The sequence below is a fragment of the Gobio gobio genome (assembly GCF_949357685.1).
Source record: "Gobio gobio genome assembly, chromosome: 18".
In the NCBI taxonomy this organism is placed as follows: Eukaryota; Metazoa; Chordata; class Actinopteri; order Cypriniformes; family Gobionidae; genus Gobio; species Gobio gobio.
This window is the reverse complement of record NC_137111.1, coordinates 39,885,728-39,912,732: the sequence shown is the minus strand read 5'-3', so window position 1 is coordinate 39,912,732 and position 27,005 is coordinate 39,885,728. Positions and strand designations below refer to the sequence as shown.

General features: G+C 38.2%; 1 protein-coding gene across 2 annotated transcripts; it reads left to right on the top strand.

Annotated features, from left to right (window-relative positions):
- Nucleotides 1-502: 502 nt before the first annotated feature.
- On the top strand, nucleotides 503-23,543 carry trmt61a (tRNA methyltransferase 61A). Of its 2 annotated transcripts, none has more exons than XM_079842733.1 (4): nucleotides 503-592; nucleotides 2,586-2,977; nucleotides 14,819-15,085; nucleotides 22,802-23,543. In XM_079842733.1, exons 2-4 carry the CDS (start codon nucleotides 2,647-2,649, stop codon nucleotides 23,119-23,121), a joined length of 918 nt encoding a protein of 305 aa, XP_079698859.1. In that variant the 5' UTR covers nucleotides 503-592; nucleotides 2,586-2,646; the 3' UTR covers nucleotides 23,122-23,543. The 2 variants fall into 2 exon arrangements, with proteins under 2 accessions (XP_079698859.1, XP_079698860.1); XM_079842734.1 differs by having other exon boundaries at nucleotides 503-689.
- Nucleotides 23,544-27,005: the final 3,462 nt, after the last annotated feature.

Sequence of the window (27,005 nt, the reverse complement as noted above, 5' to 3'; positions counted from 1 at the left end):
GAAGAACCAAACAGTTTCTCCACTGACTTCATAGTATTTTATATAGCCTACTATGGAAGTCAATGGGTACCAGCAACTGTTTGCTTACCCATATTCTTCCAAATATCTTCCTTTATGTTCAACCAAATACATTTCATGCAGGTTTAGAACAACTACAGACAGAATTTCCATTTTAGAGTAAACTATCCCTTTACCAGGAGTGCATTTCTGCTGTGATGGAAACCTTAACCCTTATGACTAACGTTACTTTATGGTTGTGGGGCTAGGAAACACCGTCCAGGTGAATCTAAACCACCACGCAAATATCTATTTTGTTTTTCTTGACGTTTGTGCAACATACTGTTCCTTTAAAATACTCTTACATCATTTTCATGAGACTGCTTGTGTCGTGAGAAGTTGACGTTTTTGCGACAAGTTGTAGATTTGTAAATGGCGAGCAGCGCGTTCACATGCGTTTGAGTCCATCCACATGAGGTAAAGAACCGCTCTTTAGACCGCGTCCGGATGTACAAGCGGTTTATCAAGCATACTAGCCGCACACACGTGTTGTACTTTCTCTCTGCTCTATCCCAAATATAAACTTACAGAAACGGTGAGTTTTTGAGCCTATCGTTATGTTAAACATATCTTTATGTCGAGCGATGTATGTTCGTTCAGTCATGTCACGCGTTTCCTTTCCAGCAACGCATGTAAGTTAACAGTTATACTGTTTACGCTTTGAAACACTTCAGTTTGCTCTCGATGTAATGAATGTTCTTGTTAATAAGTGTTATTTCATATTCAGTGTAGCCCTCCTGTAAACACGAACTTTTAAAAAAAGATAGATATTTCTAAATAATCGATAGTAGACTAGAGACCGTGTCATCCTGTGCTCTCACATAATCGAAATCCTTTTCTCTTGTTCGTCTCGTCATTAAGGACAATGGTGACCTTGCTGAATCTGATCCATAACGTAATAAAAATGTTCACAGATATCAGTAAGTGCGTTATTAAGAGATTAACTTACATATTGCCCATTTTTTTTGCTGTTCCGTCTCAGGACTGCGGTAACACACGAAAGATGCAGGTTCAGGGTACTAACGGTCACACTCTAACGGTTTATATATTTGAATAAAAATAACGTTAGGCACTGACTGGAGTAGTTGACGTATATATTGTATTGCACATGTATGTATTTTATTTCAAATAAAATGTACAGTAACGGTCAAAAGTTTGGAAACATTGCTATTTTTTAATGTTTTTGAAAGAAGTCTCTAATGCTCAAGCCTGCATTTATTTGAACAAAAATACAGTAAATATTGTGAAATATTACAATTTAAAATAATGCTTTTCTATTTTAATATACTTTAAAATATAATTTATTTCTGTGATGCAAAGCTGAAAAAATGTTCAGCATCATTACTCTAGTCTCCAGTGTCACATGGTCCTTCAGAAATTATTCTAATATAATGATTTATCATCAATGTTGCAATAAAAAAAATGTAAAACCTGTGATACTTTTTTTTAATGATTCTTTGAGTAAAAGTTTTAAAAAGAACAGCGTTTATTTAAAATAGAAATCATTTGTAACAATATACACTACAGTTCAAAAGTTTGGGGTAATTTTTTTTTTGAAAGAAATTAATACTTATATTTTTATTCATCAAGGATGTGTTAAATTGAGTAAAAAAGTGATAGTAAAGATTTATATTGTTCAGAAAAATTATATTTTGAATTAATGCTGTTCTTTTTAACTTTTTATTGAATGAATCCTGAAAAAAGTATCACAGGTTCCAAAAAAATATTAAGCAGCACAACTGTTTCCAACATTAATAATAACTGAGTATCGATTGTGACAATTGTAATTACAATCTTACGGACTTTTCTGTATTTATGATCAAATAAATTCAGGCTTGATGAGCATAAGACTTCTTTCAAAAACAATCTAAATAGTAATATTTTCAGACTTTTGACCGGTACTGTATGTGTATGTATCTTAATATATTGGATACAATATTAAATTATCAATTTGTAAACTCATTTCATTTCAGCACAATATTAGATTTTTATTTTATTTAATATTTTTCTTTAATTTAATTTTTTTATGTCTTTTTTAACTTGAAATATCCTACGGATGTCTTTATATTTGCGCTTCTCTAAGTGAAATATTTAAAAACAAAAGCCATAATAGCCATAATACTCCAAGAAGAGTCAGCACAGTGGATTTTTTTATTTATTTGTTGGTTAGTCTAATGAGTGTGACAATATATGATTTCAAAAGCATGAGAGCTTAATTGTTCTTGCCATCATGTTGGACACAATTGTGTTTATAATCAAGTTATTATTAATAAAGTCTGTTTATCCTTTTTTTTTTATAAACGCAAAAAAAAAAAAAAAAAAAAAATATATATATATATATATATATATATATATATATATATATATATATATATATATATATATATATAATTTTTATTTTTTTAAAGAGATTGAATTAAGAGATCTTAAATGTTCGATTTAGTCTGTGAAGTAATATGAAGGAATGTAAATATGAATGTAAATGTTTTGTCCAGTAACTAATGAGACTGTGTTTTCATTTATGGTAGACCAGGAAATTAATCATCCAAGGCTTCACTTTTCATTGAAGCTGAAACCCAGCTGTACCTCATGAGTTTTGTGGAATACTCCGAGTTCATCCAAGAAGGGGATGTTGTCATTATCTTCCTGGGTCATGATTCCATGATGCCTATCAAAGTTCAGTCAGGAGCTCAGACGCAGACTCGCTATGGGGTTATCCGCCACTCCAGCGACCTGATTGGACAGCGCTTTGGTACCAAAGTGACTTGCAGTAAGGGTGGTTGGGTTTATGTGCTGCACCCCACACCCGAGCTGTGGACTGTCAACCTTCCCCACCGAACACAGATCCTCTACACGACAGACATAGCCAACATCACCCTAATGCTGGACCTCAAACCGGGCTCTGTCGTCTGTGAGTCAGGTAAGAAGGAGTCTTTGAACCATCAAAGGGTTTTGGCAAAAGCACTATTCTCCAGTGTACTGATATCCACCCTACTGCAAAGCTCATTCTAAAAATATGAGAAAAGAAAGTCTGAGTGAAGATCTGTTCAGACGCTTTATTTAAAATACTGAAAGATTTCTGTGTTCAACACAATAACAATAGTAGTAGTTTTCAATTAGCTTGAATCTATATTAAGGTCAGTTTTATCAAATTTATGGGCATAAATTATCTTGTATATCTTACACGGTATAAAAGTGCCCCTATTGGGTTTTGGAGGTCTCCTACAACATGTGCATCAAAGGTCAAAAACATGTTCTTTTTTACATTGCACATCACCACATTTTTTTTCAGTGATTCTCAAATGACTCCTCCGGTGATTGTCTCTCTAAATCCCGCCTTTCCGCAAGCTACTCTGCTCTGATTGGCCAGATGGCCCAGTCTGTTGTGATTGGTCTACCGCGTACAACGCGTGTCAGAAGCTAACACTATTACCATAACTCAGAGCCGTTGAAAAACTTATAAGGCTCTGCCATAACTGTACTTCAGCTCACGAGGCTCCCTCACTCCTCAGCGCTTGTACACACTGTAAAGACTGTAACAATGGCGTCTATTTTACCATATCAATCCAAGCGCGAGTCCGATGATGAAACATTGAAAAAACAAGTTATTTAACCTCCAAACCTCCATCGCAAGGATGACTTAAAGGGATAGTTCATCCTTAATGTACTCACCCTCAAGCCATCCCAGGTGTATATGACATTCTTCTTTCAGACAAATACAATTGGAGTTATATTAAAAAATGTCCTGGATAATCCAAGTATTATAATGGCAGCCCAAAAAAGTACATCCATCCATTATATAAGTAATCCATATGGCTCCAGGGGGTTAATAAAGGCCTTCTGAAGTGAATCGATGGGTTAGTGTAAGAAAAATATCCATATTTAAAACTTAATAAAGGAAAATATATAGCTTCAGGTGGACCACCTTCTTTATTCAACTTGTGAAAAAAGTGCAACGCCTCTCGCAGGTTAAAATGCTTATGCTATGTACAACGTCATCATCGCGCCTGTTACGCTTTTTCGTAAGCTGAATATGGAAGGCGGTCCGCCGGGAAACTTCATTAAACTTCAAAAGGCTACGATTGAACTTGTGAGCTCACACATTTCAAAGTACAAACACAGCGCTTATATTAGAGATGTGCACTACGACTAATTTCATTAACATTTAAATGGAAATTTAATCAATGAACAGTCAGATCCCATACCAAATGCCGCTAATAATAGTTTAGATACATGCAATGTGCTTGTCTTGCATTTTCATCATTGTATATTAAACTTAAGCTTTCACTTAGGGCGCTTTCACACCTACCTTGTTTGATCCAGATTTTCGGACTTTTCAGTTTGGTCCGAATCAAAATTACAGGTGTGTACCATGGTCCGGACCAAACAGACGAAATTTGGTCAGACGAAAAGAGGTAGTCTCGGTCCGGATCAAACTGAACAAAGGTTCGGTTCGTTTCTAGTGTGGAAGCATTTTCTGTATGGTTCGTACTTTCAGACCATTTACAGGAAGTTCCTGTTTATTTTTAATATTATAATGTCATTTTTAAATTTCATCTAGGCTACATGGATTATGAAAAGTGAAAAGATGCGCAATCTGTCAGAAGAAGACAAAAGGTCAGAAATTATTTTGAAAGAAATTTTGTATGATTTTGCTTAGAAAGCCTTTATTTAATGTGAATTTCTTTTGTATAAATTGTATCTTAGTTTTAATCAATGTTTCATCAGATAATTGCCTGAATTTAATAAATAAGAAGCAAATAATCTATAGCAGACAATAATCACGGGAGCGATCACATGCTTTGCACATGAACTGAAGCGCTTCTCAAATAAACCGAAACTCAGCAGCTACTTGTCTCACAAACATGAGAAATGTGTGTATATAAGGCTTGAAATGTCCACTTTTAAACGTAACGAAAATAAAATAGTCAAGCAATGCAGTGCACTGTTCAATAGTGGCAACGATATGCGTCCGTTCATCCATTCTTGTCAAAGGCGCTGACGTCAGACGCACGTCCGTTTACAAACCAATCAATGTCCAGATGCAGCCCACATAGATGATGACGAGTGGACGCGTGTGTCATGTAAAGTTCTTTAGTGCGCTCGCATAATTGCAATGTGAAACCAAACCAAAACTAACCAAATGTATAAAATGTATCAAAAACTAACCAAATGTATTAAATGTATCATGATCTTCGGTTCGGACCTTGGTGCGGACTTTCAGGTGTGAAAACGTCCTTAACCAACATAAGCGATTATATTATAGACATGTTCAAATCTACTGAATCAATTGGCAGCGCATGACCAATAATTTCAAACCTATTATAAACCGATTTCCTTAAATAAAAGTTAGTCCACGTAAGTCAGCACGTGAAGGTATTGTTCGTTATCACGGCAACCACTTGCGTGTCCTGGTTTGAACGAGCTTCTCGTGTATGCGAAGGCATCTATACACATGACGGGCAGCAAAATGGCAAGAAAAGCTTGACATGTACTGACAACTATAAATTATTTAAACATATTATCTTTGTTAGGATGTTGATATAGCAACTATTCAAGTGTCAGGTTTCATTCTTTATGTTTCTCCTTTAATCTGATATAAAATTTCGTACTGTATTGTCCTTCATAACCAGTAGCAAAACAAGCCTATAAACGAGCTTAATTATATGCTAGAGACACCTCACCTTACTTATATGAACCTGCCATGAGTGCAGGTGATTTTTGTTCTCTGGTGCAGATATACACTTTTCAAAATTATGTATTTGAAATTATCGTTGGCAAGGTGGAAAAGAGGAGAAAAATATTTTTTGGAGGGCACAGTGTGGGCATTACTAATGCCAAAAAGGCACTTGAGGTGCAAAAGGTTGCAGACGCCGTAAATGCTGTAGCCTCACAACCTCGGACCGTGGCCGAAAAAAAAAGAAATGGTCAAAACAAAATGGTCGGACATCAAAGTCGAGGCAAAAAAGCGTCTAGCGCTCCATCGCCAGAGTGTGTCTGTCACGGGTGGGGGAGAGGGGACACCGGAGCTGACCCCTCTTGATGAGAGACTGGCGGCAATTATTGGGGAATCCCTATTAATCCCTATCCCTATTATCTACGTGGAAATGGGAAATAGTTCAGTGCAAATGTAATTTCTTGCAGCTTTCTGAATGGTTGAGACATACGTCATATGTTATTTTATCGAAAATAAAACAAACTAAAGGCATTTGCATGAATACCATGATTCCGTAGCTGATGAAGAAATTTTTACTATGAAAACAACTTTCCCCAGCGGACAATTAATACATCTATCTATCTATTTATCTATATATCTCCCTAATTATCTATCTATCTGTCTATCTAATTGCATCTATATCTGCTCCGCCAGACGGACACATTGACGAGAATATCAGTTTTGTACATTATTTCGTTCTGTTTACCATATTATTTATGAGGATGAATTGCATAACATGCCAATATTGTTGCAGAACATATTTCACTTTTTTTTTTTTTTGCATTTCTGTTGTAATTTTCGTTTGATTTTGTTTGTTTTACACTGCAGATCGATCAAACGGGTGTTCGTGTAGGCTGTTAATTGTAAGACTTGCTTTGTGAAGTCTTCATGTTATTTATGAGAGGCAGTATAGCCATTTCTTTTACACAACGGTCTGCAGTTTCACACACTTTCACGTGTTTCTTCCATCTGCCGACGGTGTCGCCATTTCTCATTTCACCCGTTTTTGTGCGTACGCCTGGGTCAGAGTTTGCGTGAAGGACCGCACATTTTCCCGTCAAGTTTGCTTTTTATAAATACCAATTATTGCGTAGAGAGTGGCGTACGCCTTCTTTTGTGCGTACACAACGTTTATAAATGAGGCCCCAGGCCACCTTCTTCCTTTGCTCCGTGGTCCAGTTCTGATACTCACGTGCCCACTAGAGTCGACTAATTTTTTAATTAGTCGACTAATCTAACGATTATTTTTCCAGATTAATCTGATGATTCTTTTTTACTGATTATTGTATTTCAAAGAGGGTAGTGAATTTGTATATTATTTTAACATGAACTCAATGAATGATGACAATATGAATTGTATTTCAGGAAGGGTAGTGTACTTAAGCAATTTTATAATGAAATATGAACACAAGAAGCTTTTTAAACATCATGTATAATGATACTATTCATCATAAAATGTATACAGAATAGGCCTAATTAGGAAAAGTTGTTTACTATAATAGTTGAGTATGATTTACTTATTGATTTGTGTCAATAGTATTCGAAAATGCACTTGTATTTATCTGCAAAAGGCTCACATACTGAAGCTTTCAGCATAGTGTTAATGTATAACTAGTCGTCTATTTTGAAGATATACATGTGCATAAACAACGACTAAAGCTGCCAGAAGTTTTTGCCCAAACTTCAAAGACACATTTAAATTATTAAAACTAGAGGCATATCTTAACTTTAATGTTACTTTAATCATGTAAACTACCTAGGCTATATACAGCATGTTATATAGAGACGAACACTGGCAGTGTGAAAGCCCAACGGGCGCGCGCGGCTCCCGCTCTCCACGCGCACAGCATTTTTATGCAGTGCATAAAACCGGCGTTACAGAGCGAACCAAACTGTTTTATTCGGCTTCTGTTTAAAGTACTCCCACACTTTTTAATGTCACGGTCTTGCTTTATATGATAAATGTTCATTTTCACTATGCCTGGCAGCAGAAGCCGCCATTATTCTAGATCTTCTGTTCTATTCTAGAACGTAAATAATGTGACGCCGACGCGTCAACGTATTTTCGTAGTCGACGTCATCGCTTCGTTGCAGCCCTAGTGCCCACTGTTGTTTTTTTCCCACGGTGGCCTGGCTGGTCTGCGGCTATGCAGCCCCATACGCAACAAACTGCGATGCACTGTGTATTCTGACACCTTTCTATCAGAACCAGCATTAACTTCTTGAGCATTTTGGGCTACAGTAGCTTGTCTGTTTGATCAGACCACACGGGCCAGCCTTCGCTCCCCACGTGCATCAATGAGTCTTGGCCGCCCATGACTCTGTCGCCAGTTCACCACTGTTCCTTCCTTGGACCACTTTTGATAGATACTGACCACTGCAGACCGGGAATGCCCCACAAGAGCTGCAGTCACTCAAATCCTTATGCTTTCCCAGTTTTCCTGCTTCTAAGACATTAACTTTGAGGACAAAATGTTCACTTGCTGCCTAAAATATCCCACCCACTAACAGGTGCCGTGATGAAGAGATAATCTGTGTTATTGATGTCACCTGTCAATGGTCATAATGTTATTTTTATTTATAATATATATATATATATATATATATATATATATATGATGACCTACATTACAACATTTTCTAATGTGTTATTGTTGAAATATCATTCCCAGAACATGCCTCCCCATGCAACTGTATTTGCAACAAAGCATACCTGAGGTGACATTACTTTATTATTTCACAAGTTCTCAAAAAACGAGCATGTAGATGGGTAGATGAATAATTTTTCTGACTACATCCTGCATGACAACATTTTCTAATGTGTTATTGTTGAAATATGATACCCAGGACAGGGGGTGTAACTTGTTTTAAAAAGTGGGTGGGACAGGGAGGGGGTCTAATACAAAGATTAGTACAATAACAATTGTTGAAAAAATAACATTACAATGTCCAGAAATCAATTTCAATTGTACACAAGTTTAATTTATCGACACAGACGTCATGTTTAACGTGATAGTTTCGTCCTTACATCTACTATAGCCTACTATAAGTGATATGATAAATGTATAGGTTCGCATGGAATGCTTGTGGTCTAGTGGAAGAGTTTTTGTTAAGTGCGTCAGAGGTTGCAACTATATGTGCCTACAAAGCATACTGGATGTGTCATTTCTTTATTAGTTCACAAGTTCACCCTCAAGCCATCCTAGGTATAAATTACTTTCTTCTTTCAGCCAACTATAGCAAATCTCAACTCTTTTATTGTTTATATCTTTCGCAAAATGTAGACTCTTATCGGCCACCTCTAATCTGATAAATGCAAATATAAGGCATGTAGATATTAAAATATAAACATTAACATCATGATTTCTGTAAACCTGCTTTGGTTTGAAACGAGGTGTATTGTGAAGTGCAATGCAAATAAATTTGACTTGACTAGTTGGAGTGGGTAGAGATAAGATGGAGATGAGACTCTTTTCAGTTTGGCTCATTCAACTTGTTGGTCCTCTTGTATTCTGAATGAATCCATTAAAACACACATGCGCACGCTCTGCTTTGTCCTCATTGCCCTCTAAACTCATCGAGCTGGGCAAGCATTTAACACTTAGATATCAGTGCAGTGTTCAGGTGAGTGTGACTATGCCACAGAATTGGCACATGTGCAAGCTAATGTTTCTTTGTCATTATTCAAGGATGCAATCAGATATTTCTTTTGGAATAATTCAGTGTGTTCTTCCCCCCCTACTGGGCCTCTCGTTCTTACGTCAGCCACTGTTCTATCTGAATGCAACGCTGTAGACCAAACATTGACCCTATTGTTGCCATGAGAACAAAAGGCATGCTAATGGTTTCTTGAAGAGGAAGATGGGCCATTAACACCAGAACGTGTTCTCATGCACGTGTATCACATGTTCATTTGCACGTCGTTATTACTGTAGCTCTGTGACCATGTTTATGTACACACTTTTCTGATTAAGGTCAATATTCCGCTAATAAGATGCTTTTTGTAATATTCCACATGTTAATGGTCCGATTACTAAATTAAAACATGCATGTACTTTTCCTGCTATTCTCGTGTGGAAATACTGGAGTTTGCCATTTTATTGCTAACTCATTAATTCTCATTCATGTCATATTACAATTCACTGCACTGTTGTGTGCTTTTGTCTAGATCATGAGACTGTGCAGGACACTGAGTGCGTGCGTCTCAATCAGCTCCCTAGTTCAGTAGTTAGGGCACTGATCTGGGAGTCAGCCCATATGACTTATGTCCTGATTAGTGCCCTGACTACTGAACCAGGGAGCTGATTGAGACGCACCCACTATGACTTTGTCAGTCCCTCTGTAAATGAATTACTTTATTTCTCCCTAGTATTGACTTAATTACATTGAGCAGATTCTCCTATTAATCTGACTCCCTGTGCATGTAAAGGTAGTCTAGTAGGCATGAACTGCGGAGGCTCTTGACTACATTTACATTCACACTTTTCTAATTAAGGTTATAACTTTGTGTTGAAAGAGATGTATAGTACAGGAATATTACAATTGCAATTAAACATGTAATCACCCAGAAATACCATTTGCACATATTTAACCCTTTACATCAGTGGTTGCCAATTCCAGTCCTCGAGGGCCACTGCCCTGCAGAGTTAAGCTCCAACCCTAATCAAACACACCTGAATCAGCTAATCAATGTCTTCAGGATTACTAGAAGGCTACAGGCAGGTGAGTTTGGTCAGGGTTGGAGCTAAACTGGACTGGAATTGCCCATCCCTGCTTTACGTACTAAGATCGCAGACGGCCCCAGATTATTGTTGTTCAACATTCACTGCATGTTAAAACATCACACTCTTACTTGATCTGGACAAACTGAGTATCATTAGAAAGTAGGGGTGTAACAATACACTCGTGTCACGATTCAATATTAATTGCGAAACTGAACTCACAATATGATATGTATCGTGATATTTTGAGCCAAAATAAAGTAAAAAAAAAAAAAAAAAACTTTATTATTATTATTATTAAAATATTTTTATTAGTGTATTATTATTAGGGCCCACAAATATTCCCCATTGCATTATTATACATTATACAGCTCTGGAAAAAATTAAGAGACCACTGCAATTTTTTCTTAAATCAGCATCTCTACATGTATGGCAGCCATTCCATTCCAGTGTCTGTTGAATTCCAACACAGGCACACCACATTCTACTGAATGAGGTGCTGATTAGGTGATCATCTGAACCAAAACTTATTTAATGAGGAAAAGTATAAAAAAAACAAAGCTGTGGTCATCACTATCCTCTTGCAATAGAACCAGCTGGATGGCAAAGAACAGTGCTAATAGTACCTCAAAAGTAATTGGAGTAAGTGGAGGATCGGTGATGATCTGGGGGTGCTTCAGAAAGGCTGGAATCGGGCAGATTTGTCTTTGTGAAGGACGCATGAATCAAGCCACGTACAAGGTTGTCCTGGAAGAGAACTTGCTTCCTTCTGCTCTGACAATGTTCCCCAACTCTGAGGATTGGTTTTTCCAGCAGGACAATGCTCCATGCCACACAGCCAGGTCAATCAAGGTGTGGATGGAGGACCACCAGATCAAGACCCTGTCATGGCCAGCCCAATCTCCAGACCTGAACCCCATTGAAAACCTCTGGAATGTGATCAAGAGGAAGATGGATGGTCACAAGCCATCAAACAAAGCCGAGCTGCATGAATTTTTGCACCAGGAGTGGCATAAAGTCACCCAACATCAATGTGAAAGACTGGTGGAGAGCATGCCGAGACGCATGAAAGGGGTGATTCAAAATCAGGGTTATTCCACCAAATATTGATTTCTGAACTCTTCCTAAGTTAAAACATTAGTATTGTGTTGTATAAAAATGAATATTAACTTATTTTCTTTCCATTATTCGAGGTCTGACAACACTGAATCTTTTTTGTTATTTTGACTAGTTGTGGTTTTCGGCAAATAAATGCTCTAAATGACCATTTTTTTATTTGGAATTTGGGGAAAATGTTGTCAGTATTTTATAGAATAAAACAAAAATGTTAATTTTACCCAAACACATACCTATAAATAGTAAAACCAGAGAAAATTATAATTTTGCAGTGGTCTCTTAATTTTTTCCAGAGCTGTATATAGTCGTTTAATGTAGTAATGTCACTGAAACTTCGTTACCGTTCTCTCACACATTACTCGCGCTTTAAATGCTCGCTATGTCTTGTCTCTCCTGCTATTAATACACTATACATATAAGAATAAACCATCTAAAATTATTTGAACAATCATACCACTAAAACTAAATGTGATCTGGTGATTTAAATCTTTCACTCCTTTCACGCTTTCACTTTGAGGAGTGCCATTCCAGCGTGTACGCTTCAGATCATCAATGCAATCAGTCACAGTTCTAATCGCAAGAAAGCGTGTCAAAATGACCACTCAAATTGTAAATGTTTAGCTCATACAAAAATTTTAATTCCGCATTTGTGCAATCTCATGTTGTTCTCGCACGTCACACGATCATTTGAATGTCTGTGTTTACTACAGTATATGTCTCTTCAGAAGACTTGGATTTGGATTAGACACTTGATTAGTTATTTTCACGATGCCTTTATTAAATTTCTTTTGGATCTTTTAAGTTTAAGAGGACTGGAATTTAAATGGAGGGACAGAATATCTCCGGTTTCATAAAGAATATCTTTAAGGGATAGTTCACCCAAAAATGAAAATTTGACATTTATCTGCTTACCCCCAGGCCATCCAAGGTGTAGGTGTCTTTGCTTCTTCAGTAGAACACAAATGGAAATTTTTAACTTCAACCGTTGCTGTGTGTCACTCATAGAATGCATGTCAATGGTGACGAAATCTATTAGGGTAAAAAAAACATGCACAGACAACTTCAAATTAATCCATGCGGCTCGTGACAACACATTAATGTCTTAAGACACGAAACGATGGGTTTGTGCGATAAACCGAACAGTATTTATATATTTTTTACCTCAAATACAACACCATGTCCAACAGCACTGAAAGTGCAGCACTTCCGCAAACGCCAGGAGTGCTCTCGCGCTCTTCTTCTTGTTTTACGGCGGATCGCAAACAAATACGTGCATTACCACCACCTATGTCAGAAATGCTCTCGCGCTCGTATACAGTAAACAATGAGTGACGTATACGAGCGCCAGAGCATTTCTGACATAGGTGGTGGTAATGCACGTATTTGTTTGCGATCCGCCGTGCATGTTTTTTTTACCTTAATAGATTTAGTCACCATTGGCATGCATTCTATGAGTGACACACAGCAACGGTTGAAGTTAAAAATCTCCATTTGTGTTCTACTGAAGAAACAAAGTAACCTACACTTTGGATGGCCTGGGGGTAAGCAGATAAATGTCAAATTTTCATTTTTGGGTGAACTATCCCTTTAAAGGGTAACTAATCCCTAAACCAACTTTTTTTAATTAATGATCTGTAATACTGGGGCTTTATTAGTGCTGTTCATTGATTCGAGTAAATGTTTTGACATTTGAGTATAAAGTGTTTTAATTCTATAAAATATGGTGTAAAACTGCCAAAGTGCTGCCCTCTTAAGGTTGAACGGTGGCTACTGCAGTTGAATTTTCCTATTGGACGTTGTGGTACATCGTGACGTAGGATGGTACCTCCAACGGCTCACTATCCGCGCCCCTAGCACGAGCTCACCACGCCCTCAGAAATGTTTCCCCCAATCACATGATGAGAACGGCTTCACTCCAGTATGAACTGTCATGTTACATGAGGTAGAAACATTATGAATGAAACTGACTTGACACTTGGTTTAACATTGTATTGAAGAAAATACGGTTAAATAATGCAGTTGTCAGTAAACGTCAGGCTTTTCTTGCGATATTATTGCCGCCCGTCATGTGTACAGATAATTTTCGTACATGAGACGCGCTTTCAAACCCTGTCACGCAAGTGGTTGCCGCGGACGCAGATAGATTAGGTCAGTTCTCTTCCGCGGCTGCTTCACTAGCATCGTCGGCATCGAGAGTTAACGCAGTTTGAGCCAGCGGCTCGCATTGATAAGGCTCCGGGTTTGTGTCTACAGACAATCCACCCTCCTCCACTTCAGGTGAAGGTAGGAGAAATGACCGCTCTGTTGCAAAGCTGGCGTCACTCCAGTCATTCTCCATCTCTGCGACTCGCGAGTCTGACAGCTGTCAATCAATCCGTCACTGTATATATCATTACACCCCTATTAGAAAGATTTAAGACTCCAGATTCGATATTTGACCACTGTTTATAATGAAAGTGACATTAATTTCTTAATTAATCTGTAACTAACTTCCGATATTTTGAATAGAATAATTCAATTCATTCATATTCACTCACGTCTGCTCCGGTTTATGTGTTCACATAGATGCACTAGACAGCATCTGGTAGGGCTCTTAGTCCAAAAGTGAGCATATTTGGAGAAATACTGATTTATTCGTACATGTTTGCGAAATATTTTACCATACAGAATATCATTTCCCACTGAATTATGCAATCTGAAGAGCTGAAATAGCGCTCAGAGCGTGCTCTGTCTCTCCTGTTCCGGGGCTGGACGATTAACCGAAAACTAATCGAAACCGAAATGTAGAACCTCTAACCGACGTAATTTTATAACGACATGACGATAATGAATAATGCTGGGTATCACACCTGAGAGAACAAAAGACCCGCATAATGACCTGCATAATGAATGAGCTTCAGGTATGTGACAGGGAGCTAAGCAACAGGACAAAGGAAATCTGTTTTGTTGTAGTTTATTTAGAATGTAGTCAACAAAGGAACATTCCTCGAGGGGGTTAATGTGGTTCTAACAATAAGGAGAATGTGTTTACATTTATACTTGCATAATCAGAATATAGCCAAATTTTGATTAATATTTAGAGTGTCTGAAACTGTTGCATTCTTAAAAACAGTGTAAGTAGATAATATTAATTTATAATCTTAAACTCAGACCACATATTCCCAGTGGTGGGCTTGTTATAACAGCAGATTTTGTGTCTGTTTTCCAGGTACAGGCAGCGGCTCTCTGTCTCACTCTATTTTGCGGACCATTGCTCCCACCGGTCACCTGCACACAGTTGAGTTCCACGCTCAGCGAGCTGAGAAGGCCACCCAGGAGTTCAAGGAGCACAAGGTGTCTCACCTGGTTACTGTTAGAAACCAGGATGTGTGCGCGGAGGGCTTTGGCGTTACAGGTGTAGCCGATGCAGTCTTTTTAGACATCCCTTCTCCGTGGGAGGCAGTCACGCATGCCAAGAGGGCCTTGAAATGCAAGGGTGAGAGTACATAACTGAAATCACTAAAGAGACTTTACCATATTAATGAATGGCATGTGGTTCTCCATCGCCATGACTTATTCTTAATGTGTGAAGCCACTAAAATGAGTCTTCAAACCTCACAAGATATACATGCTACTGAATACTACAGTGACCTTTATGAACACAAAACTTTACAGGCACATAAATGGTGCAGTTTTAAAATGATCAATATGTACGCTTTCAAAAAGTACTGTGTAAGTTTGGTACTTTGATATATACTATATACCGTGGTATTTTCCTGGTTAACCAAAGTACTTTTAAGGAAAATTAGTAAGTAAAGGGACATTTCCAAAAAACTAAAAACAAAGTTGTGGTGTGTAATATTTGCCCATATCTGCCATTTCCCTCAATGAAATGCCCAAATAATGTCCAAAGAATGGGAGGTTTGGAGTGAGATTCATAATTCTTAAATTGTGAATTTCATTTATTGAGGCAGATTCTGTGAATCATAGACAGAAGCCTCTTGTTCTCCATAATTACATCTTAGTTTTGTGCCATAATGATGTCACACCAGTAACTTTAATTAATCATGATGAGTTTGGCTTGAGTTTGCCCAGCTCGAACAGCATTCATAGTTGTTTGATCTGTGGTTTCTTTGATCAGTCTGTTAGAACAACTCTTTGTTTTTTTATCGAGTGGCCATGTCAGAAATGGTTTCTTCAGAAGTGACCTGACCACTTGGCAAGAAGCTATTTCCATGGGAACTGCTACCCACTTTGCCCTACTGGGCAGGCCCAGACTAGTCCGTGTCCCAGTAAGGGGTCAGCAGACCTTGTGTATGAATTATTCCCCTGTGTCGGTAGGATATTGAAAGAGGAATTTTCATAAAAATGCATTGCCCTTGGCCTCTTAACCTATCGCTTTCCTGTCTTTGTGAAGGTTGAAGCTGATATTTAGTTGAATGGTTGTTGTTTTTTCAGCCGGTTCTGTGATTTTTTTTAAAAACAATTTAAATACATTTTTGATATAAGGGAAGTTGACAGTAACCACATTTTTTGGTTCTTTTCTTTTCTTTTTAGGTGTAATTAAAATGAAGTCATTACATAATGTACAATCATTTTAAAAGATAAATGAGTCAACTCATTTATAACAATTTTGGTTCATATCAACTACCCAAATGCATTTCATTTGTCTACATGCGTATAAAGATCTGCCTTCGTGGAGTATAAGATTAGAGAGGCTCTCCTGGAGGAAATGTTTATTGTAGTCTCTCTCTGTCTCATGATAGTGGAATTTCTGCAGCGCTCTAGGTTACACCCCGTCTAAGAAACTAATTTGTAATACACACACACAAGCAGAATGTTTTGCTGGCAGGATAATGACCATAAAGGGGCAGGCGGTGAGACTTCAGTGAGCACGGGCAAGGCTCTGGAATTCTCATACATTTGCTGGCCTCTTTCTGTTTCTTTTTAATTGACTATATCTTGTGCAATACTTTTCAGGAGTTGTTAGTGCAGAAAACTTTAGCATGGATCTGACTATGAAGCTTTGGTTAACTCCAAGTTTCTCACAACAAGTACATCTTATTACTATGATGCAACAATCAGAGTGTGTAGTGATTTGAACTGATTTGTTGTCCTGTCTGTTTCTTTAATTTGTCTCATTTTTGGCCTTTCAGTCTTGTTCTCTGGTTTAAGTGCTCAGAGAATCCAAGCTTTTGGCGTGACTCATTTCTTACCCAGGCCTCTGTTGCCAGGAGACCTGTTGAGCCTGGTTGCCAGGAGACCCGATGTCTCTGTTTATGACTGCGTTTTCATGCAAAGGCCTTATTAGTCAATGGAATTGCACATTCAACCTCTCTCTCTTGCTCTCTCTCTCTCTCGCGCGTTACGAAGCAAAACTGGCCTTCATGCACAAACCAGCTGAGGATCACAGGCTACCATACTTTCAATTCATCCCGAACAAAACAAACTTATGCAGAAACATGTGCTTCGTTGCTATGAGATGCATCATTTTGCCCCGATTTGCATTCTGGAGTTGACGCTAGTTGCCAAAAGTCAAAGGCATTCTGCAGATTTTGGCCATTTAGAGTTGACAGATTTCACAGAAATCACTATGTTGTCTGATGGGCACAGACTACAGGGAATCAAATAAGTCTAAACCGAACCTTTAGTTGATGATTTGAGCAGATTTTATAACACGTATTGTTCTGTTGGTCATGTGTCTCCTAGCAACGTGGCGCATGTTTCGGTGTGAGTTTGTTGTGTTTGGTACAACTTGAAAGTCTGGTAGTGTGTGATCCTCAGTTGTATGATGGCCAGATTTCTCTCTAACCATTCACAAGTCAAGTGTATGATGCTCTTCAGAGTTTACAATTTGTGTATTGTATTCCAGCCCTAAGATAGATGTGCATTTCAAATCATTGGTCATACACAAAGATGAGCCAAAACATTATGGCCTAATATGCTGTTGGTCCTCCGCGTGCTGCCAAAACAGCGCTGCCCGCCAAAGCAGGGACTCTACAAGGCACCCAAAGGTGTCCTGTGGTGTCTGGCACCAATATATTAGCAGCAGATCCTTCAAGTCCTGTAGGTTGCGAGGCGAAGTCCCCATGGATTGAACTTGTTGGTCTAACACATTCCACAGATGCTCAATTCACCCTTTGCTGCAAGTTTGATTGACAGGCGATCTAACCAATCACATGGCAAAAACTGCCGTTTTGTCCGACAAAGCAGTCAGGAGAGTTAGTAGATTAACGTCGGTGGACTTTGTCTGTGTACTAATGTCTGTGTACTAATGTCTTTCTGCGGTTGAAACAACATTTCTTTTAGTGTTCATTCATGTTTATTTCATGCTTATCAATGCACTAGAAGGACGAGATAATCGGTTCGCGAGCAGCTTTAACTGAGGCGCTACAGCGGTCACGACACATTAAAGTGCCACAAAACGGTATTTATTGTTTACATTTCTTTAAAAAAAAAAAACAATTTCAAAGTTGAGAGTCTTTGTTTCATATCAAAAGTAACTTGCTCTGTCCGGTCTGTCGGTGTGTTGTCAGTGTCCTCTTTGCTCCGCGATGTATTTTCTCTACGTGAGAACGTGTGTGGTGTGAGAGCGCCATGGCTTGTCCGACATAGCAACAGTAACTAAAGAGGACGGGTCTTTGCGAATGGTCAATTGGAGTGAGATTTGGAGGCCAGGACACAACCTTGAACTCTTCATCATGTTCCTCAAACTATTCCTGAACATTGTGTACAGTGCAGTGTGGCAGGGCACATTATCCTGCTGAATGAGGCCACCTCCACCAGGGAACACCATTATCATGAAAGGGGTACCCAGTCTGCAACAATGTTTAGGTAGGTGGCACGTGTCAAATTCACATCCACATAAATGGACGGACCCAGGGTTTCCAAGCAGAACATTGCTCAGATCATCACACTCCCTCCACTGGCTTGTCGTCGTCCCACAGTGCATCCTGGTGCCATCACTTCCCCAGTTAAATGGATCACACGTACACAGCCAGCCACGGACTTAAGAACGGACTAATCGGACAGGGCAACCTTATTCCACTGCTCCAAGGTCCTGTTCAGATACTCCCGTGCCCATTGTAGGTGCTCTTCTATGCTGGACAGGGGTCATCATAGGCCCTCTGATTGGTCTGCGGCTATGCAGCCACATGCGCAGCAGAGTGAAATGCACTGTGTGTTGACACATTCCTCCCATAAATAATTCAAATTTTGTGTGCTTGTGCCTCAGTCAACCTTCTTTTGGCTTGGACCAGACGGTATAGCCTTTGTTGCCCTCGTGCAGCGATGAGCCTTAGGCGGCCAACACCCTGTTGCCAGTTTGTGGTTTGCCCTCCTCAGACCACTGTTGGTGAATTCTCATCACAGCTGACCGGGAGCAACCCACAAGCCTTGCCATTTCAGAGATACTCTGACACAGTCCCGCCCTACAGCTAATTTAATTGGTTAAGGTTAGGGATTAGTAATTGGTGTAGGCATTCAGAACTGTCAGCTATGGGCTTGGGGGAGGGGGGGGGGGGGTCACGAGTAGACAGCAGGTTAGTAACTGAGTTGATATTTAAACAATTAGTAATCAGAGGATTTATTGTGAATTATAATGGGTAAAAGGTGCCTTTAGGAATAATGTACAGTGATCAACTGAGTTTTGCAGAGCACTGTATTTAGCAGCATTATCAGCATTGATGACCTGAAATATTTGTTTTGTAAAAGTATTTTCTTTAGGCACCATTTTATTGTCCATTTATCAATTGACTTTGGATCCCTGATGCATCTCTTGTGAGAACGGTCAGGCTCGAGAGGGAGAGTGAGGCAGTCCTACATTGCTTTCCTACAGTGGTTCCCATTCATTGTATTTCTATAACGAATGTTGTGAGTGAAGGATTGGGGTCATGCTGGATTAAGTGAACGTGATTGGATTGAATCTAAAGACCGATTCAAAGAGTAAACCACACCCATTAAGGTCTCCTCACAGCACCCTGTCTATCTTCTTACTCTGATCAGCAGTGGCTATTTTTGTGCATGTTAGTAATACCACCTTTAGCCCAAATTCCCTCCAATCGTGTTAGTGGAGAAAGATGGCAAAGGAGTAGAAGAGAATTGCCGTTTTAAACCTTTAACCACCCTTCCTCCATTTATCCTGTTATTATGAGACGGTTTAACAGTAAGGCAAGAATATGCAAACATGTGCATGTTGACTGCTCTCTAACCCTTAACAGCTTAGTGAGTTATTGGTTTCTTCCAGTAAGCCTGTTGAGAAACCATATTCTTTATAACATCACTTCCTAGGGCAGGATTTACGAAAATCTTAAGAAAGAAGTTAAGAAAATTCTTAAGATAAATTTTAAGTTCGTAAGAATGTTCCAAAGTGCAATGCCTGAAAAATTAAGTTCTCAAATATTTTCTTAAGAACATCTTAATTTTTTACTTAAGAAGAAAATTAAAGGTGTTGTTTTATTGAAAGGCGGGTATTGCTAAATATTCGCTGAATGAAAATCCCGTCTTTTTGCGCTGCCTGCAGATTACCATAGATATCATAAGTGTGCAGACTATTTACGTTGTGACTGGCTTGACGGGAGTTAATCACTTGCTGTCGTGTTAATGCGTTGAAATCGTTATTTTAAAAAAGCGCCTGTTTCAAGATGCAGTGCTTTGTCCTATTCGTTTGCGCTGTCTTTCTTGTGTTTTCTCTAGAGTGAATGCGTCTGGTATCTGTGTGTCGTGCTGCTTCGCTAGTTCTAGCTTGAGTGAACACTTCATAGGCTATACGTGTGAAATATCGATCTGTATTTCTTCAGAGTACTCATCCGTATTCATGGTACTATCAGTAATATATTATATTAAGCTAGCTACCGTTATGTTGTAATGGTTAATATTTGAAAAAACCCATTAAATTCATTAAACATCTTACATTTGGGTTTTTATGATAGGTTGGAGGATATCCTAACTTTAAGAAGTTATTTACGATGATTTGAATGGGAATATGAATACTTCTTAAATGTTTTCTTAAAAGGATCGTTTACCCAAAAATGAAAATTAGCCCATAATTTACTCACCCTCAAGTCATCCTAGGTGTATATGACATTCTTCTTTCAGACGAATAAAATCGGAGTTATATTACAAAAGTCCAGGCTAATCCAAGTATTAGAATTGGATTTATAGTTGCTCTGTTTTTGAAGTCCATAAAAAAATGCACCTGTCCGTCAAATAACGTGCTCCACGCGGCTCCGGGGTGTTAATAAAGGCCTTCTGAAGCGAATCGATGCGTTTGTGTAAGAAAAATATCCATATTTAAAACTTTATAAAGGAAACTTTCGGCCGACCGCCTTCCCTGTTCAATTTATGGAAAAATTGTTGTTCCCCTGCCGATCGAAAGACTAACACAACCAGGTAAGGCTCGTCATGACGTCACATACGCATCTTGAGTTTCACTTTCAACATTCAACACTTTTCCACAGAAGGCGGTGGGCCGAAAGTTTACTTGATAAAGTTTTAAGTATGGATATTTTTCTTACACAAACTCGTCGATTCGCTTCAGAAGGCCTTTATTAACCCCCGTAGCCGTGGGGAGCACATTATTTGATGGGCAGATGCACTTTTTATGGACTTTATTTTAAGGATGTTTCGTGAATCTGGCCTCTGATTATTCTCATGAAATCTGCACCCACAGAACTTGCTGAAAGCAAGGTGTAGGACAAGTCATCTGTTCTGCGGTTCCGTTTAATGCCCCTAGTGACACACTTCAGCTTTACATCCCCTACACAGGATTCTGCAGATTTACACCTGAAATTAGTGCAGAAAATGTGTATAATATCACATTCTTTCTGGGTCTGCCCCTCAGTTTAAGGCAATAATTACTGCATGAAATTTGGATCTACTGCTGAGGAACATGGTCAAGGTCAAATTGCCATTTCTTTTAAAAATTGAACAAAAATGTTCCTGTTTTCAGGTTTGGTTTGACGTCAGCCTCAATTGTGATCTTGTCTAGTATTTGATAAGGTTTTATAAATAGTAACGCTTGTTGCTGTCAAACAGGGAGATTCATTTAAACTACTAATAAACAGCTATTCATGTTTGCATAGAGTGTAGCACAAGCGCTGGGGACTTTTGTATCTGCTCAGTGGTTTGATAAAGAACAGATGCAAACTTGAAGATGGACATGGTGAGTCACAGAGATCCAAATATCATTCATATAAAAAAAGCAGTTTCTGGGACTTTTCTAAATAATAGATTGAGAGGCATTCTCCAGTCTCGAGACCATGGATCTCGCCGGACGAAGATCACCAGTGCAGTGTCAGTTGTGACTCAACAGTCCCAATTCAGGAGTGAAAAACCTGCGCTTGAAAAAGGCATTGAATTTTTTTTCATTAATTAGTTTGTCCGCAAGTTGGCAACATTGGTTGAAGCTTTGTTTCTTGTTAATTGAGCCACTGTATCAAATAATAACCTAGGGTTGCATTTGTTTTCTTCTTCGAGAGTCGAAAAATAAGCAGATCTAGCAGTTTTCAAGGCCTTTCTCTACGCAATGGTGCTCTCTTTCCATGAAATAAAATGCATGGAAAGTGTAGCGAACGAGTCCGTGCACGAGAATAAAAGCAAAAGTGATGAAAACGAGCAAAGAAGTCAAGACGGCACAGATAGAAAGCTGTTATAATTTTACATCATTACCTGAGCATTTGAATGCGCATATATTTTCATAATAACATGAGGTGAATGGAATGAAGAAAGTGATCAGCATGATTGATATTCAAAATGGTAAGCAAGCACTGCTTTGTTTATGGTTTGTATATCTTCAGTCCTAGTTTTCTTTTTTGAATGACGAAAATAGACTATTGATACCTGCTGATATAGCCAGATATTTACTTACACACAGGTGCAGAACACAAATGCTAGGTGACAGTCGCCCTCTGCTTTTTGGCTAGTTCTTTGACATCGCCTTTGGTGTGTCCCGGGCTTTAAAAAAAAATCCCAAATTTGTTTTTTGCAAAAAATTAATTGAAGAGTTCTTAAAGGAACCATTTTTTCTTAGTATGAAGAACATTTTGTGCATTGAAAAGGATCCATGGTTGTTAAAGTTTCTTAATGGAACCATCGATTCCATTAAAGCAGCTTTATTTTTAATAGTGTACTTTTTGGCTTTAGTATGAAGGCTAATATGCTAATAATACTGCTCAAAAAAGCTCACTGCTTTTCTTTTCGACTTTGTCTTTAGGAGGTCGTCTCTGTTCCTTCTCACCGTGTATAGAGCAGGTCCAGAGGACTTGCGAGGCTTTATTGAACCATGGCTTTGAGGAGATCTGCACACTGGAGGTTCTGCTGCGAGTGCACGACGTCCGTGCTATCACTATGCCATTACCAGACTTTGGACCAGAGGAGGGCTGCACTAACAGCACACAGATGGCTTCAGATCTTAGTCAAGAGGAAGTCCCAAACACTGGGAACACCTCTGTAATCTGCAGGACTGCCACACCCCCAAGAGAAATGGCAGGACACACTGGATACCTCACCTTTGCTACCAAACCACGCGATTAGAAGCATAGCTGAAGCTGACCGCAGAGGAGACTGTTGTAGAGTTTGAGTCATGCAAGGACGTCACCTGTACCTGCGGTGCCCAATCCTGTTTTTGAGATCTTCCTTCCTGCAAAGTTCAGCCAACCTTGATCAAACACACCTGAAGCAGCTAAGCTAAGCTCTTCAGGAGCACTTGATAATACAGACGGGTGTGTTTGATCAGGGCTGGATCTGAACAGGATTGTGGCAGGAACAGGATTGTGGCACCCCTGTGGTCTTGTTTAGCTTTATTTAGATATAAAAGATTGGTTAACAGCTAGATGAGCTTTTACATCAGCGTAACAGTTCAGTGTAGTACATATTGATTTTCATGTTTTTATTTGTGTACTTTTTTTTTTTTTTAAACATCTTTTGTTTTACTACAATAAATTATATTTGGATGGAAAAAATATTGTAGTTTTTGTATTTCTTTCTCATGTGCTGTGGCAGCTTTGTATGACTGTCAGCTGCTGTGTGCACAGATACTTGACCTCTCAGGGAAAACAAGATAGCGTGGCTTGGAAATGTGTGCTGTCCTTGATGTATAAGTGTCATGATAAAATTTAGACTAGACAACATCATGCAAAGCTTTGTTTAATTGTAAGGTTTTCATTGGCGCTCACTGATGTGATATCAGCAGTTTCTCACCACTAGTGCTCTAAATTCAAGGCTGTTACTGTCTGTTCTGTATTTGCGCATGTTACTTTTTTTGCATGTGGAATGTAAGATACTGAAGAACTGGATGCGCTAACATCTGGTAAATGTTATATCTGAAACTAACTGCTGAGAGCTCTATCAACGAGTCCATAAAAGGCCGTCCCTCTGCAATCTGATGCCTTCACGGATGCTGTATAAAGGTGAATTTATTTATTCTTATTCCCTCTCTTGCTCAGTGTGTTATAAACCTTTTGTGCTCTATTTTGGGAAACACAGTATCGATTGCAGAGGTTTAGTCATAATCTTGAGTTTGGAATAGGATTTTTTTTAAATAGCAAGCAGGTTGAAGTATATAATGTACAGTACGTACATTATATACTTCAACCTGCTTGCTATTTAAAAAAAAAATACTATATTGAATAGGATGCATTCGGCAATATAATGCTTTTAAAGTCATAGGCAACTTTGTTACATGATCATCACATTGCACATGTACACTGTAAAAAATTATTTTCATGATTTATCACAAATTTTTATTTTGTCAAATTAACTTGGATAATTAATGTGGTTCAGATAACATAATATTTTGAGTTTCTATTGATTAAACCAATCTCCTTTTATTGTATAAACTATTTTTATTTCAATTAACTCAATTTTAATACAACCAGGTAACTTTGTAAAACCAACAATGTTCAGTTACCATCTTGGGAACCTAATTTTTACATTTTGTGTAAAAAAAATCAACGATATTAAATTTGTGGCTGACATCATTTTAAGACTTTATTTTAATGATGACCAATAACAAATAAATGGACAATATTTAAATAAAATAAAAATCATTCTACAAGTGAAGTTTGGCATCACCTGATTGAATATTGTTGATAAATACACAAAATTGATATTCATTTTTAGATTTAACTGGTCTTAATATACTAGTATTTTTAAAGATAAACTTTTAAGTGTGATTTATATGTCAGCAAAGGCAATCTAAATGTAAAAATAGAATAAATTAGCATGAAAAGGCTTGAAATGGAAGTTGCAATTAGTATTTTCACATTTGTGACGTATATCCGGGTCAAATGGCTTCTCAAACAAGAACAAATGTAAGACGGTCCATAAGGAATTGATTGTATCTTTGGATGGTTTTAGTTTGGTAATGATATATTCTGCATCCAAAGTAAAAAATTATTTTGGTAGTCAGATTAAATGAGTGAAGAAAATGTTAAAACTCATGGTTTAGTCATCACACTGGCAGTGTGCTCTGTATACCAAACACTTGTAGATCAGTGCTCTATGATTTGCGACTGCATACAGTATACTGGAGAAATAAGAATAATAGGCAGTTCCTCCCAGGGCTCTCTGTTAACATGTTCAGATCCGTGTGATTCTCTAAACGTGTGAGGATTGTGGGTTATGTAATGCTGGAACTCAATTGTAAAGAAAAGGCCCATCCTCGCATATCTGTTTATATATTGCATCCATATGTGGGGGATGGAGACTTGATGATGTAACAGCAGGATGGGTGTGTTACATTTAAGCCATCTGCTTTCTATTAACACCGTGTACAGTGAGGAATGAGAACAGAGAGTGGTTTTCCCCCTCACATCTGATGATCTAAACCACGGTACAGGACTCTAGAATAGCAGCTCTTAGTGCCTACAAATCCTCATACCTTAATCAGCTTGTCAGCAAGGCCTCGATTGTCAGGTCCTGAAACAGACTCCGGGTAATAATGATAATGATGTGGTGGGCACAAAGGGCGCACTAGTTCTCTGATAAAGTGAGAAGCAAGACAAATAGGGACAGGATATAATGGAATCAGTTTGAATGAATCCAAAAGGGATCACATAAGAAGCCATTATGAATCAAATAAGATCCTATGAATAAATGCAAATTCCTGTAGAATCTCTGTAGATTGCTCCTCCCATTTTGGGTCCTTGAGAAGTTTTATATTTCAATTCTATAAATATATTTGAGATATGGGATATACTTCCAGTTTAGCTATACCATTCAAAATTGTGGGTTTTTTATTTTAATATACAGGAATAAAATGTAATTTATTTCTGTGATGGCCATTACTCCAGTCTTCAGCGTCACATGATCCTTCAGAAATCATTCTAATATATTGATTTGCTGCTCAAGAAAAAGTTCTTATTATCAATGTTGAAACTGTTGTGCTGCTTAATTTCTTCATGGAATCTGTGATGCTTTTTTTTTTCAGAATTCTTTCATGAGAAATTGTTTGTAATATTATAAATGCCTTTACTGTCACAAATGTAATGTCATTGTTGAATAAAAGTATGTAACACTATTTTCATTGTCCTTGTTACTGTTATAGTAAATGATGCCTAATTACATGCAACTAACCCTAAACCAAACCCTATTCCTAACCCCATAGTAGTGTTCATTAATACTCAGTTCTCAAATGTATATTTACACTGTAAGGAATAACCTAAAAGTATTCATTTCTTTCAGAGTAGTGTACATGATCAAAAAAAGAACTCTGAAGTAAATGAGTATCACCCCACTACCGTCTTACGGTTAACACCTTTATACTTTTAAGCACAGTGACTGGCATCTATTCTTGACACACAAAGGTGCTTGTCATCTATAAATACCCAGTATTTATATACCAACTCTTTCTAGCACATTGTGTATATATAAGCATCTCTCTCTCTCGCTGTCCACTCATTACTCTCAGATCCTAAGGTTTAGCCCCATTAATCCAGGAGCAGGGAGGGGGAAAAGCAGCAGTCATGAGCTAAAGCACAGCAACTTGAACACAAAGAAGACTTGTGCTGGTGCTACTTTGGGCCGTCAAAACACTTACACAAACTCAGTTTAGCAGTTAGGACCTGTCTAGTCATCAGTGTTGGGCAACACATTACAAATAATGCAAGTTATGTAACTAGTAAAGTAACACATTACTTTTAAATTGGCAACGAAATGTGATACTTTTTTCAAATAAGTAGCCCAAGTTCACCTCTCCTGTCCCCATGTTCGGGAGTAAGTGCAGAGGCGTTGTGTGCGCTGTGTAAACATGGTTATTGTAGTTCTAGACTAAATGTGAGCAGGCATTGACTCATCTCCCTTGCATAGATTCCGTATTCCTCACAATTAATAATAACAGTGAAATGCAAACCCAGATCATTACGCAAACTTGCAATAATTAAATGTTAAATAACACACATATACTTTATGTATTTAAT

Excerpts from the sequence above, each read along its gene's own strand:
- trmt61a (XM_079842733.1), top strand. The coding sequence starts at position 2,647 with ATGAGTTTTGTGGAATACTCCGAGTTCATCCAAGAAGGGGATGTTGTC. Across the intron at positions 2,978-14,818 it reads CTCTGTCGTCTGTGAGTCAG|GTACAGGCAGCGGCTCTCTG; the intron begins GTAAGAAGGAGT and ends TCTGTTTTCCAG. Across the intron at positions 15,086-22,801 it reads GAGGGCCTTGAAATGCAAGG|GAGGTCGTCTCTGTTCCTTC; the intron begins GTGAGAGTACAT and ends CTTTGTCTTTAG.